General features: G+C 39.5%; 1 protein-coding gene across 3 annotated transcripts in view; it reads left to right on the top strand.

Moving 5' to 3' along the window:
• The window catches only part of LOC127661563 (A-kinase anchor protein SPHKAP-like), a 65,640-nt gene extending 51,303 nt beyond the window's left edge, over nucleotides 1-14,337 (top strand). For 2 of the 3 annotated variants that reach the window (XM_052152324.1, XM_052152325.1), the window contains 5 exons: nucleotides 2,908-3,081; nucleotides 5,419-5,502; nucleotides 5,909-5,955; nucleotides 10,541-10,725; nucleotides 12,865-14,337. In XM_052152324.1, the coding sequence (XP_052008284.1) occupies nucleotides 2,908-3,081; nucleotides 5,419-5,502; nucleotides 5,909-5,955; nucleotides 10,541-10,725; nucleotides 12,865-13,020 (646 nt within the window). In that variant the 3' untranslated portion in view covers nucleotides 13,021-14,337. The remainder of the gene's footprint in view (nucleotides 1-2,907; nucleotides 3,082-5,418; nucleotides 5,503-5,908; nucleotides 5,956-10,540; nucleotides 10,726-12,864) is intronic. The other variant, XM_052152326.1, reaches the window with a different exon arrangement.

Genomic DNA, 14,337 nt, shown 5'->3' with positions numbered 1-14,337 from the left:
CTCCCTCTCTCTCTCTCATTCGCTCTAGTCTCACACACTCATACACTGACACAAAAGTACACGCAAACAACCACATAGAGACTCGAGTCGCGACCAACAAAAAGAGCAGCATCCCCGCGGCTTGATAAACACAGATTCTATATTATCTGAAATAACTTTTAATATGTGTGTTTCAATGTATTTCACCCTAATCAGCCACCTATATTGGAAAGCACACTCCCACTCCCCTCCCCCTCTCTTTTGCTCTCACACAAAAACACACACACAGTATCAAACATGGAGACACACACACACATACTCGCGGCTCACGAGCAGCATGTCAGCGCACCCCTGCATCTCAGTGTGGCAGTAAACAGTTGTTAAACAACTGAAAATCTATATACAAGAATAGTGACACGACCATGCTGCTGTAGAGATGTGTGCTTAAACTTACATCTTGCCGATTTGAAGCGATGTTACTTCTGGGGAGAGCTGCAGCAAACAGGTAATTCCCACACGTGATCTCTCTCCATTCCTCTCTCACTCGCTCATGCACACGCACACGCAAACATACAAATGCTCTACTTACATCAGTAAGTGCTCCAGTAAAGCAGAGCAAGCATCGCAATCCTATGTTGCTAGTTCAACTTCTTAGGTGACGTAGGCACATCTGAGGTGTAATGGCCATTCCGCTGTGCGTCGTGACGGCATTACCATCTTTAGGATTGCATTATTTTTCAATAATTCAATGGTCCAGAGTCAATTGTTTCTCACTTAAAACAACAGGGTTCCAAATAAAGTGTTACCACGTGGTACGATGAAACCAAATGTCCGGGAAAGTGTTTTGGTGCCTCTTTGTGTTGGTACAACAAGGCACCATTCCATAGCCGACCACAGGCTTCTGTTGGGGACCTAAACCCAAAATGGCTGACTCTTTATAATGTCCTCTCCAAGCAAGAAAATTATTGAAATAGGCTGTATTTTATTTAGACATAATAAAACATTTTTAATGAATAACAATCCCGACCCAAACATTAGTTATACTTGAAAAACTGACCTGAACCCGGTGTGAAACCTGATGGTTTGTCAGGTAACATCGGGCTCAGGTCAGGTAGCAAACCTCAATATGCTAAACAAGTAAGAAAGGGAAAAAAATAAGGAATTAGTTACTTAAAGAGACAATGTTCACATAGGTGAAACCAACTATTTCCCCTAACATAAGCAAAACCATTAAAAGAATTATAATGTCACCAGGTATAGTCTATATACCAAGGGTTAAGAGGTTTTCTCCTGTTTTACATGAAACTATAAAAATCTTGTGGCTGCATTTATAGAACCTGCTTTAAATTCAGGGCTCCAGACTAACTTTTTTCACTAGGAGCACAGTGGCCCCCAACTGAAAATTTTAGGGGCACAACCAGAAAATTTAGGGTCACACACCGTAAATCAACATGCTAACCAAATATTCACATTTCTACTAATTTCCACTGTACTATTAATAGATACTTTGATATTAGATGCAGAAATGACAATGTGCTGTTTCAAATTCACATTTTATTGTGCACTTTTATAGACGCAACAACAAGGTAAACCGACAGCACCATTGCTGTCATGGCAGTACAAATATATATATAACAAAAATATACCATAGATACATTCAGAAAAAGTGCTTAGTAACAAGTTACGGAGCATCTTTGATCATTGGGTAAATCTTCCCCTTCAGAGTATCTGCAATTACTCCAACAAATTGTGCGCATGCTGTATCGTTGTTGTATGTTTCGTTAATTTTTAAGCCATTCTTCCTTTGAAGGTCGAGCTGGCTTTTGAATTTGGTGAAGGGTAGTTCCTCCTATTAGCAACGAAGTAGGCCGTGTTAAATTTCAACATCATTTCTGCCTCATCTGCGCTCTGATTTACAGCCTCTTGTCTTCTAAAAGCAACCGGCAGTGGCGTTGCTTTTTGATTTATGAACATATCACGGCATACTTAAGGCTGAGACTATGTTTAACTAAAGCATTGCGTTTAAACTGCGAAGTGCATGCACTGTCGGCAAACTTCGTGTTTCCCGCATTTTTGGGGTAGCGACTTACTCGCAGTTCATGGAGTTCGTCTCCTTACAGTACTTCAGCCAGCTGAAATCTCGAACCCACTCTTCCCGAAAATGGTGGGTTAGGGACTTTTTCGCAACACAAACCTCGGACACATCATCAGACTGTGGCACTGGTACACTAGCCGCAGGTCGGAAGAACGAGTCAATAGTTCGCTTCATTGCTCAGATGCGCATAGAAGGTTGTGATATTTTGTCTGTCTCCCACAGATGTTTACGCGCGGTCGATTATAGACCCTCCCCCTCCACGCATTAGCCAGTTACAGTGGCCATTCCCTATTCTTCTCACACTCATCACATTCCGGATTCATTAACGCGCAACTTCCACGTTTAACTTGTAAAAAAAATGCACAAATTTACTGGTCGCACATGTGCGACTGGATGTAAAATTCAGTCGCACACATTCAAATTTTGGTTGCAAAATGCGACCATTTGGTCGCAGTCTGGAGCCCTGAAATTGCATCTGTAGTTACACTGTTAATCTTACCCCTAAACCTAACCCTCCAACCTTTACCATAATCTCCTAAACCTACCCATACCTAAACCTCAGTAGCAGCAAATGTGAATTTTGTGAGAATTTTGCAGAACAGTATGTAGTTGCACAATAAATTCATTGCATTTTATGTTTATTAATGTTAGTACAGGGACGTTTTATTGACTTTATACCTGTGCTCCCTTAGGAGGAAAAGGGGAGAAAGAGCAATTTTAACTAAATAACGTAACAGAGATCATTAACTGCTGCCTGAGGATCAATCATCAGGTGGAATAACTGGCTCTTTGTGACGCAGCAGTTTTGCCGTGTATCCTCTCTCCTCCCTCAGTGACAAACACAGGAATTCCCCAGTGGCCACAGCGCCCTCTGCAGATGTGGAGGTGGAGCGACGCTCTTTCAGTGCTAGCAGTGAGGAAAGTGGCTCAGGAAGTTGGGCCCAGATTGCCCCTGATGACGACCCCCAGGAGGAGACCACCAGTAGCTTTATCCAGCTAAGCGAGGGGTCAGTCTTCCAGTGGACCATCATGCCTTGCTGGACAGTGTGGCTTCTCCATTTGGCTTTTCATTAAGCAACATGTGCTAGATTCATATTCTGAATGCGCTGGGCCGCCCAGAGTGTATCGTAGCACCCATTTATGAGACTGCTTCTCTCATCTTTGCAGCATTTGAGAGAATTAAAGCTATTACTTTGCTTTCAGTGTGTGTATATAACTAATGATTTTTACATTTAACATATCTTAATTAGGGTTGCAAGTTTGCATACCAATAACAGTAAGATTTAACGATTCTCTAAGCAATGACAAAGAGAGGGCTTCCTCTGTACAACAGCAAAAACTAATATGCAATTAAAGAGTTTGTTTAAAAGTAAATATTGGCATAAATATTTAAAATGACAAAAGTCTTCAAGTATTTCTCAATTAAGTAAATATCGCTTCATGTTCGATTATTCAATTAAAGAGTGATTAATAAAGAAAAAAAAAATAAAGAGCAGTGAAAAGTTTTCTATTTCTTTTGTATATGTTGTTTAAATAATAGATAATTCAATATATAATAATAAAAATAATTATAAATATATATAATATTTTAGATCATCCAAAGATTTTCTCACTGTGTTTGACTTATTTACATATCATTGAACATATGCCTATTACTGACCTACAGTCCACCACGATCCATTTTAAAATTTAGTTCAACAATCTGTAGACTTGTCTGTTTCACAGTGACGCGTTCTTGAGTTCGTCTGTACACATGCATCAGACAAACGCTTTGGAGCATCTCACTGTGGTTGTTTCGTGTTTAACTGGTTTTCAGCATCTCTAGCCATAACCACCAGGTTTTTGATGCTGTGGTAAGTTACATTTAGTTTGAAACTTTAAAAAATGCATTTTGAGACAATGCACTCTTTTTACATCCAGCTGTCTTTAAACAGATGTCAGTTTGTTGTCTGTACAACTAAGGGTTGACTGGAGAGATGGAGTTGCGCTGACTGCCCCCTTCTGACTGCATTTCACAAAGGCACAAAGATTGTACCTTAAGCTTGAATTGCTCAGTTTATAGAAAACTTAGGTACGGCCAGAGGGCATGATAAATTGTGTGAATTTTTTTATGAGCAATTTTTATATAACTAATTGCACTGAATTACCATCAAATAGGCAGCCTTTTAAGTTATGTAAGGCATTCTGCATCAGACTATCTAACACACAAATTCCCAAACATAGTGTAACAGAATGAGACATGTTGACATACTGAAAACCCTAAGAGACAAGCAAACACTGAAAGCATTATAATAAATAAAAGAAAATTGATTTGTAGACATTTTACATAAACCTATTTCTCACTGTACACATACACACACTAAGCAGAGCCCTGAGGCAGTGTAAATCTCTGAAGTGAGAGAGTTTCCATTTGTAAGCCTAGTCCTGCATAGCTCTTTGAGTAAACATCTCTGACAGCATGAATGGAGTCTGGAGCAGAGCTTTCGCCTAAAGACACCCCATCCAACACTCCTAGCCCTGACAGGCAGGTGCCATATGTCACATCCTGTTGACTCTAGAATCAAAAGGAGGTAATGGGTGTGAGAATCCTCCCTGCTGATTGAATCATGCCGAGACTAACGTGTTCGCTGTACTGCTTTACCTGTGCCAACTCAATGCCATCCTTACTTCTCCAACTCTGGGTAGCCGGCCATTCACCTCCATCTGACTTTTCACTTTACACCCACATCATCCCCAGTTTTCTTTCCACCCTGTCAGGGGGAAAGGTTACTCACCGCTTGTCCACCTGGCTGTTGCCAGTTTTGGCACAGGTGGCACACTTTCATAGTCATCGGCTGGCAGGAGAGTTGCCAGTGATGCCCATGCTAATGAATTTCATACCAGTGTTCATGCCTACTTGGTCTTTTCCAAGCCTTGCTGTTGTTTACGCCATAGTTATTGCTGAGAAAATTAGTAGCTTCTGCATTGACAGTACTTTTACAGATCCAAACAGTGGGAACGCAGAGGGAGTTAAAGGGATAATTCATCTAAAAATTAATCATCATTTACTCACCAAACCAGTATGACTTCTTTTCTTCTATGTAACACAAGAGGAGATGTTAGGCAGAATGTTAAGGACTGATGATTCAGTCACCATTCACTTTCATTGCAACCTTTTTCCTTATAATGCAAGTGACTGAGGCTGTCATTTTGCCTAACATCTGCTTTTGTGTTCCACAGAAGAGAGAAAGTCATATGAGTTCGGAACTAAATGAGGATGAGTAAACGATTCAATTTTGGGTGAACTATCCCTTTAAAACACATTTTTAAACATTTATAATTTTGTGTGCATATGTATGTTGCAGAAATGGGAATAGCAGTGCTTCTAGTCTCGGACTGGCAGACCTGGAGGGCTTTCTAGACTACTCGATCTCCAGCACCGTAATCAGGTATCCAAGAGCAACACAGTAACTGTGGCACACTTAGCGAGAAACTTGCCCGTAGCACTGGAGCAAATGGCTGTTAAGCACTCATCCATAACCCTAAGTGCTGTCCTTACATCTACAGCTTCCCTCAAGAGGATACAGCCACAGTTAGAAGACAACATTTTGATTAAATTCTGTTTTGAGCCAGTGGATTTTTTTTTTTTTTTTCTTTTTTGCTGTGTCTGGAAATTATTGTCTGGGAACAGTCTCAAACACCAGCGGTTCTAATGGGCTTTGTCGCCAAAAGCTTGTAGTAATTTACTATTTTGAGCTCTTTTTAGATAAAAGCAATTGAGTATTGCCCCCACATGGCCAGCATTGCTCTATACATCTATAGACTGCATGGTAATTATAGTGTATCTATTTGCAGCGAGGAGAGAGAGAGGAAAGCACCGAACTGTCAGGATCAGGCAGATGGTGAGTGATATTCCCTCTTACAAATTTTTACATGCACACAAGCACACAGAAACACGTTTAAATAAAAAATAAAATGCTGCAACTTTAATGTTCTTGGTGGTAAAAGGATAATCCACCTAAAATGAAAGATATGTCATCATTTACTCAACCTCGTGTTGTACGGCTTCCATGGAAAACAAAATATGTTAGGCAGACTGACAGCCTCAGTCACCGTTCACTTTCATTTTTATAGAAAAAAAAAAAGATTAAATGAATGTGAAAAATGGCTGAGACTAACATTCTGCCTAACATCTTCTTTTCAGTTCCACTCAATAGCCTATTAACAGCCTCTCGTATACCGTATTGTGTAATTTAACCATTAATAGAAATCTCAACTGTTTGGCAAAGAATGACAAAATGCAAGAAATAATTTCAGTTGTTTTTATTTTTCTGGATGATGCTATTAAATGGTTAAATACATAGATTCATTTTATTTTATTTTACTGAAATGAAATAATTTCCGGAATATTCAGTACAGGTTAAGTTTAATTAACAGCTCCTTTTCTTTAAAATAATAATAATAATAATCTCGGTAGGGATGTGAATGGGTTCAGTCCATAAACATTCAAATATTCACTATATCAAAAGTATAGCAACAAGACAAATCTATACAGTATGTAGGTTAAAATTATTTTAGTGTGATAAAATCACTTACTAACCTTTTTTGTGTAAAGTTATATGCAATTTTACAAGTTCATTGCCATGGTGATGTACCACCATAAACAATAAAATCTTAAAACGGCCGTGTTTTTATAAAATGATAAGCTTCACGTTTCTGCCTTTAAACCCTACTAAAACTGGCCCCATTCACTTCCATTGTAAGTGCCTCACTATGTTACCTTGATTTTTGCTTCAAAATTTTGAGTCAAAATTATTTTTGAGGTAATCAACATTTTGCAACAAATTCTGTCGATTGAGCTTAACTTGTATTGAACCTGAAATATTCCTTTAAGGCCAGACACATACTCTACCATAGTATGCAAACATAGATGCTTCTAGCTATGCAAGCTCTATTTTGCATGTTGTTGCATTCAGAAATTAGTCAGACATGCTGAAATACAAAGACAAATGCACGTTGCATTCTCAACATTGCGGGAAGAGGTGCTTATGTGGTCTGTAGCCATGCAGTAAAACTGAGACTGTTGTGAAAACAGTCCATGGAAATTTTTAACCAAAATTAGAGTTGAAATGGTTAAATGCAATGTAAATGTAACTATGGCATATCATGGCCATGGCCATTCCATTTATTAAGGCCATTCCACAAATGGCCTTAATAAATCAAATCAATCAAATCAAATCACTTTATTGTCACTTAATCACTTAAATGTGAATGCAACTTGTGATCGATAAGCTGCATTCACACATCTCGCTTGATTGAAGCATCAGCATTTCTCCAGCGTCGCATTCCATACAATTTGGATGAAGTAACATTGGACAGTGCCAGCTCTAAAAGCAAAACAACACGTTTTTTGCATGTGCTTTTCAAGTGGAGTTCAAAGCAGAAAATCATGTATATGCAGCTTCACGTTAGCTGTAGCAAAGTTTTGACAGATCTTGACAGAAAAATAGTATAAATAGTATAAATTTCAGCACTTTCAAAATCAGTGATTAATTGCAATTAAATATTTAAATGGACTGACAGCACTAATTAATAAATTTTCTTTGACTAAAATGACATTTAAGATGTTGCCACAACCAGTGTCCATATTGACGTTAGAGCTCTTGGTGGGGTTCCCTTACACCGACATAAAAATTCACAGAAAAATTAGATATAATGATTAAAATTAAATATTTGTATATTTTAATGAGTTGTAAGACAAGAGTAAGATGCCACAATTCAAAGCTGCAAGATCTCCGTGAGTGTGGTCACTATGATCCTACTCTTGTCTTCTGTGTATTTTTTCACTGGTGTTCTTTCTACAATGCCTTTTTATCATTGCCCTCCTCTATCTGTGTAACATTTACATGCCCTCTCCACTGAAGCAGCATCAATTGCCCTCTGCGCCTTATCGCTCACTATGCCATGTGCTTTTAGTCTTTGGCAGAGTGAGCATGTGATTTGAGAGAGAAAGACAGAGAATGCAAAAGACACTTTTTTTATTGCCAGCAAAAACTCACACATCACAAATTACTCATTCTCATGCAAGAGAACAAAGGACACTTTCACTCACACAGACACGAGAGCTGACAGGCAAAGCATCATCCTGCTGTGCTGAAACACGTGTTAAAATGAGAAGACGCGAGATAGAGCTGGGAAAGAGAGAGGGATTTATTTTGGAACAGATTTTGTTTTTGTAAATTAAAGCAATGGAGAAAAGAGAGATTAAATGAATATTACTGAGGCACAAAGGGGGAAAAAAGGACAGCTTGTTTTTTTCTTTTAAAAGATAAGCTAAAAATTAAGAGTGTTTATTTTAGAACACAGCTATGAAAAAAGTGACAGAAAAGGGATGGAGATTAGTCCATCTTTCTCAGAACAGCGTTGATCCCTGAATATTTATGCCCTCTTTCTCTTGATTTGCTCTGTATCATTCAAACTGTTCTGCATTGCTTTAAATCCCTGCAATGGCTATTTAGTAGTGCCTACTGAGGCAACAAAGTCCCATGAATGATGAATAATACCTCAGATTATGCATATGAAGAAAGGTGTTGTATTACTTTCCACCATTCTAGTCAATTAAACTTTTCAGGCCTGTGGGCGTTTGAAAAATTCTCATAGACTTACAATGGAAAAGGGATGCTAACCTTATCCAGAAACTACTATTCCCCTTCTGCCACTCACTCAACGTTGTGTCGAATGTAGTGACGCAAGAGGTCTTCCTTGGGAGCCTCGCGTACCTTTGAACTTGAGAAAATGCCAATGAGAAATTGGCAGACAGGGAAGCGGTCATGCGTCTGTCAGTCCAATTTTTTCTTCGGAGCCAAGCGGTTGTGCAGCAGCAAGCTTAAATATCACCACTGTTCCACTCACCTCTGTTGGCAAGAGCACTGCTGTTGGATCCTACGGCACATTTCCAGCGGCGTTCTCTCTCTGCTCGCTGTGCAGTCCACTCCCCTGGTCGTTTCGACAGTGCTTCTGTCTAAAAAAGTGTTTTCCCTCCTAAAAGAGTTTGATTTTCACTCACAAAAAAGCAATACACAGCAAGTGTTGAATGTCCTTTTCAGGATGCATCTTTTTAAAGATGCCTTTCCACCTCTGTGTAGTTCCTGGATGCGGTCATTATCTCTCCAAGACTGATGGTCATAGACGCTGCCTCGTGTGCCTGGGCAGCGATCACACTGATGCAGCGTTTGTGGATGGGACATGTACTCACTGCGAGAACATAACCATGGCAGCATTGCGGTTGCGGCTTTCCTTTCTTAAATGAATGTTCAGCCGCCCCCCTGCGTCGCTCCTTCTTCTAGGCAACGTGGGGATGGCTGTGCGCTTGGTTTCGCCGGGTGAATCCCCACGAACCACCCGCCCCCCGGCATGCTCACTTGCTTCCGTCCGGGCTCGGGATGAGTGCTGCTCACCTCACGGCCAGCCTACGTTCTCCCTTGAGCCCCCAGAATTGGATAATGACATCACTGCTCTATCGGAGAGCGTTCAGGCTTCTGATGCAGAGTACTCGACTGGGCTGCCAGCTTCTGGTCAGCCCGACCAGTCTGAGGTCGATGCGCAGATGGCCAACATGCTTGCCCGGGCTGCCGTGAGAAGCCTCCGTCCTCCCCACAGCCTTCACGGGTCGACGATTGGTACCTCGGGTGAGGGCGCTGCTCCCAGCCAAGCCCCCCTCCGGTACCTTTCTTCCCGGAGGTGCATGACGAGCTAACGAGGTTGTGGAGGGCACCTTTTACTGCCCGGTACCGATCTCCTCACTCGTCCGCTCTCACTACCCTTGACGGTACACAGCTACACGGAGGTCCCCCAGGTGGACAAAGCGGTTGTGATCCACCTGTGCCCCAAGAACGGCGCCACCTTGTGGGATCGCCCGGTACTCCGCTCCAAGGCATGTAGAATGACGTTGTCGCTGACTTCAAAAACCTACAACGCCACTGGACAGGCTGCCTCTGCCCAGCATGCCATGGCTCTCCTGCAGGTCCACCAAGCCAAGGCATTTAAAGAACTGCACCTGGGTAGTCCCGACCCCAATGTGCTGCAGGAACTGTACTCTACCACCGACCTCACTCTCAGAGCTACGATGGTCAGAGCTACATGAGGCTCCCAAGGAAGACCCCTTGTGTCACTACATTCGACACGTCTCGTTCCCTCCCTCAGGGAACGGAGGTTACAACAGTAACTGTGACGTTACTCTTTTTGTCTATGTCAAAGTATAGCTATTAGCAAAACAAAACAAAAAATATTTTTTATTTATCTATGTTTGTGTTAAACCTCCCACCAGCTTCACAGAACACAACAAAATGATTGCAGCAAAGTACTTTTCTTTTCTTCTTTTTTTTACTTTTTTCTCAGATTCTACTGGAAGCTTGCTACATTTACAGAAATCACATTCACAGTCACGTGTACAGAAGTGGCTCAAAGTGATCTTTTTTCTTCTTACAGAAGCAACATCAGGTTTATCCACAGCAGGCAGCAGCTGTCAAATGGAGCTCTTGGTGGTGAACTTTGACCAAGTTCCAGACTGTGTGGATGGAGAACTAAGAGCAGCGCTTCAGTGGATTGCTGCGTCTGAGCTTGGCGTGCCAGCAATCAACTTCAAAAAGACTCAGGAGCACAATGTTGCTAAGGTAAGTGTACATGGAGGTCAGATATTAGCAGTGTGCTGTGAAGGGCTTAGAAACCAGGGGTATGTACAGAACAGCATACTGTTACAAGTAGGTATTTAGTATGTATATTGTCTACACAATTCAAGTTTTCTGGGTGATCTACATCTACATTTGGCAAAATGTGAAGTATAAAATCAGATCACACTGCACAGAATATTGTGTCTCACATTACAATGTGCTTGACTTGACCTTTTATTTCAACTGTTATCTTAAAAGGGGACCATTGAAACTGCTCCTTTTGTTGAAAAGAGCAGCTTGAACATTCTGCTAAATATCATGCTGATTGTTTATGAAATAAATCATTTTGGGGAGAACTAACCCTTTAATATCTGACTGAAGGACTGCCTAAACTTTTATATAATATATATATATATACATTCACTGGCGGCCAAAAGTTTTAAATAATGTACAGATTTTGCTGTTTCGGAAGGAAATTGGTACTTTAATTCACCAAAGTGGCATTCAACTGATCACAAAGTATAACCAGGACATTAATGGCAAAAAACTGAAGATTTTATCCAAAAGTGTAACTACAGTCTTCAAAGACATAGAACAACTGGCTCTAACAAGGACAGAAAGAGATGTGGAAGGCTCAGATGTACAACTAAACAAGAGGATAAGTACATCAGAGTCTCTAGTTTGAGAAATAGACACCTCACATGTCCTCAGCTGACAGCTTCATTGAATTCTACCTGCTCAACACCAGTTTCATGTACAACAGTAAAAAGAAGACTCAGGGGTGTGTGTCTTATGGGAAGAATTGCAAAGAAAAATCCTTTGGTCGTAAGTAATATTCACATTTTCTGAGATACTGATTTTGGGGGTTTTCATTAGTTGTCAGTTATAATCATCAAAATTAAAAGGAATGAACACTTGAAATATATCAGTCTGTGTGGAATGAATATATACATTATCCAAGTTTCACTTTTTGAATGGAATTACTGAAATAAATCAACTTTTGATGTAATTCTAATTATATGACCAGCACCTGTATATATATATATATATATATATTTTTTTATATATTGTTTTTATATATATATATATATATATATATATATATATATATATATATATATATATATATATATATAAACAATTTGAGGGGATCAATTATTTTCATGACAATTAAATTATAAAATAACTTATTTACATTTCTTTCTTTGATTTTTGATATATGATCTGGACATGTTCTTGACAAGCTTTATGAGATTCACTCTGTAAAAATGTACTGGACGTCACATACAGATAAAAGCATCTGCAAAAATGAAAACTTAAATAAATATTCTGTGTTTAATACTATGCAATATTGTATACAACTTAAAGCTAATAAGGTTAGATATTAAATTATTTTTTCACACTAAAATCATGTTAACATATATGTTTACATGGTGTGGCTAAACTTTTAAAAAACTGTATTTGAATGGCACCCAATCACTTCAATTGTAATTGCTTTACTGTTACTGAAAATGGAGGATGGGTTGAAAATAGTTTTTGTTGTAATCAATATTATGCCACAAATGCTGTCGAGTGTATTGCACTTGGAATCAATTGCATCACTGCTTTTTTGTGTTTGTGGCTTTCCAAATAGTGGTGGGAATTTTATACATTGTTAATTTTGATTTCTTTCCCTAACTGGTTTAGTGACTATTTCTGGAGATTGCATATTTACATCAGGTAGGTAGTGACAAATGAGCATCTTTAAAGTTTTGAATGACTCATCCAATCATGTCCAAAAACAATGGAAGTGAACGAGTACAATGTGTTTTCTTACAGTTAAAGAATAATTCAAAAACAGTGATTAGTTTACATTGAGAGCAGTGCAGTGAGCGAGATGTGCTTGATGATTTGGCTTCTTTAGGAACTATTTTCATTGGCAGAGAAGAAATCCTCGAACAAACTGGCAAATTTTTGTCCAAACTGTTGTTTAAAAGCAATATCACATGAGCACGAGTGCTATTGTTCCAAATATCAGCACAGCTGTGATTACCTGTGGCAGTCAGCCATGCTGATATAAGTAATAATGATGCTCTTGCTAATATGATATTGCGTAAGTATGACGTAGGTAGTAAGTATTCAATTGTGCCTTGTGTTTATCAGTTCTATAGAGTGGTGCAGTTGGCAAATCAGAAGGCCTGGCATGTGGGGGACTTGTTCAGTGCTGTGGCGCAGTTCTGTCAGCTCCACCAGAACCTGGAGCAGAGAGGACAGCCAGTGCCCAGCTTGTTTGACTGGATACTGAAGACCAAACGCTAGAGTACCCACACATCCACTATATGGACCAGGAGGTGGAGACACCATGTCTATCCTGTGCTAGCACAAATATATAGTCTGGACAAGCATCCCATATGAGCCCACTGCTACACTCGAACACAGGCTACTCTAACAAAGACCCTGTGATCCTCCATAACTAGTCAAATTGTCTCACCTCTGTACATCAACATGTTTTTCTTCAGTTGGCTTTCTTGAGAAAGCAAGCTGCTATGTGAAACTCACAGGTAAGCAAGCTAGTTTACAGGATGCCAGCAGTAATAAATCTGTACACACTCAGCCATACATGTGAACTCACCAGCACCTCCCAAGTTCTACCCTTTGATATGCTCATTAATATTCACGGCTTACAAGTGGCACAAATCATTATTCAGATACCTGCACCACCTGTCACACTTGTATATGTCTTTGCTTGATCACAGGAATTATGGTATGTACTGTAGGAAGAAAGCTTGTCCATAACTATCATGAGGTGCAATGTGCCGGAAATGTTCTTCAGAGCATTGCATATCAAATAGATTGTGATTAGAGGTTATTTCCCTTTAAATTTCGCATGTTCCTATGTCTGTATGTGCATGGAACATTAGATCCACCAGTCACCAGCTTGCTCTGGTTGGAGGAACATGGTTTAAACCTACCAACCAACCGATCAGCCTTGATATTTTCTAGCCTGCAGATTTTTACAGCACGACAAACTCATTTCAAATGCACAAGATGACTTTATATCAACAACAATGGAGGTGACAGCTATATTAAAGAAATTTAGATGTTTGTATATAAGGTGAAATATATATAGTGAGATCCCATTACAAACACACAGCACATAAGACTTTTATTTAAAGTTTACATTGTGCAGTTGTTTTTATTGTACATCTGAGACTGAATTCTGTGTTTAGTTTTCTGTGATGACTGTTATTTAAGAGATTTTATTTTCGGCTAGATGTAAATAGTCTAGATTGTGAGCTATTGTACCTTTGGGTTGCAAATGAAATCTAAGTTTTTGGTTTCTGATTGCAGAAATTCAGACAGACAGGATCACAGTAAAAAGGCTCACCAGACTACAGTAAAAGTTTAGGGTATGATTAGAATATATTTAAAGTACTGTACAAGTACAGTTTTGTCACGTAAAAGTTGACTTGTAAATGTGAAATCTGGTGCGTTACGTTTTCTCTGCATAGTAACATAGTAGTAATATATGTGTTTTAATATCAGCGTTGCAAGCGCACAACAAAACTGTATCTAGTCTGTCACAGTATACCTGAATGTATTTATCTTTTCAAAATAAAATTTGCGTAAAAGTGA

Source organism: Xyrauchen texanus, chromosome 21 (assembly GCF_025860055.1).
Source record: "Xyrauchen texanus isolate HMW12.3.18 chromosome 21, RBS_HiC_50CHRs, whole genome shotgun sequence".
In the NCBI taxonomy this organism is placed as follows: Eukaryota; Metazoa; Chordata; class Actinopteri; order Cypriniformes; family Catostomidae; genus Xyrauchen; species Xyrauchen texanus.
This window is presented reverse-complemented; position numbering and strand designations above follow the sequence as displayed.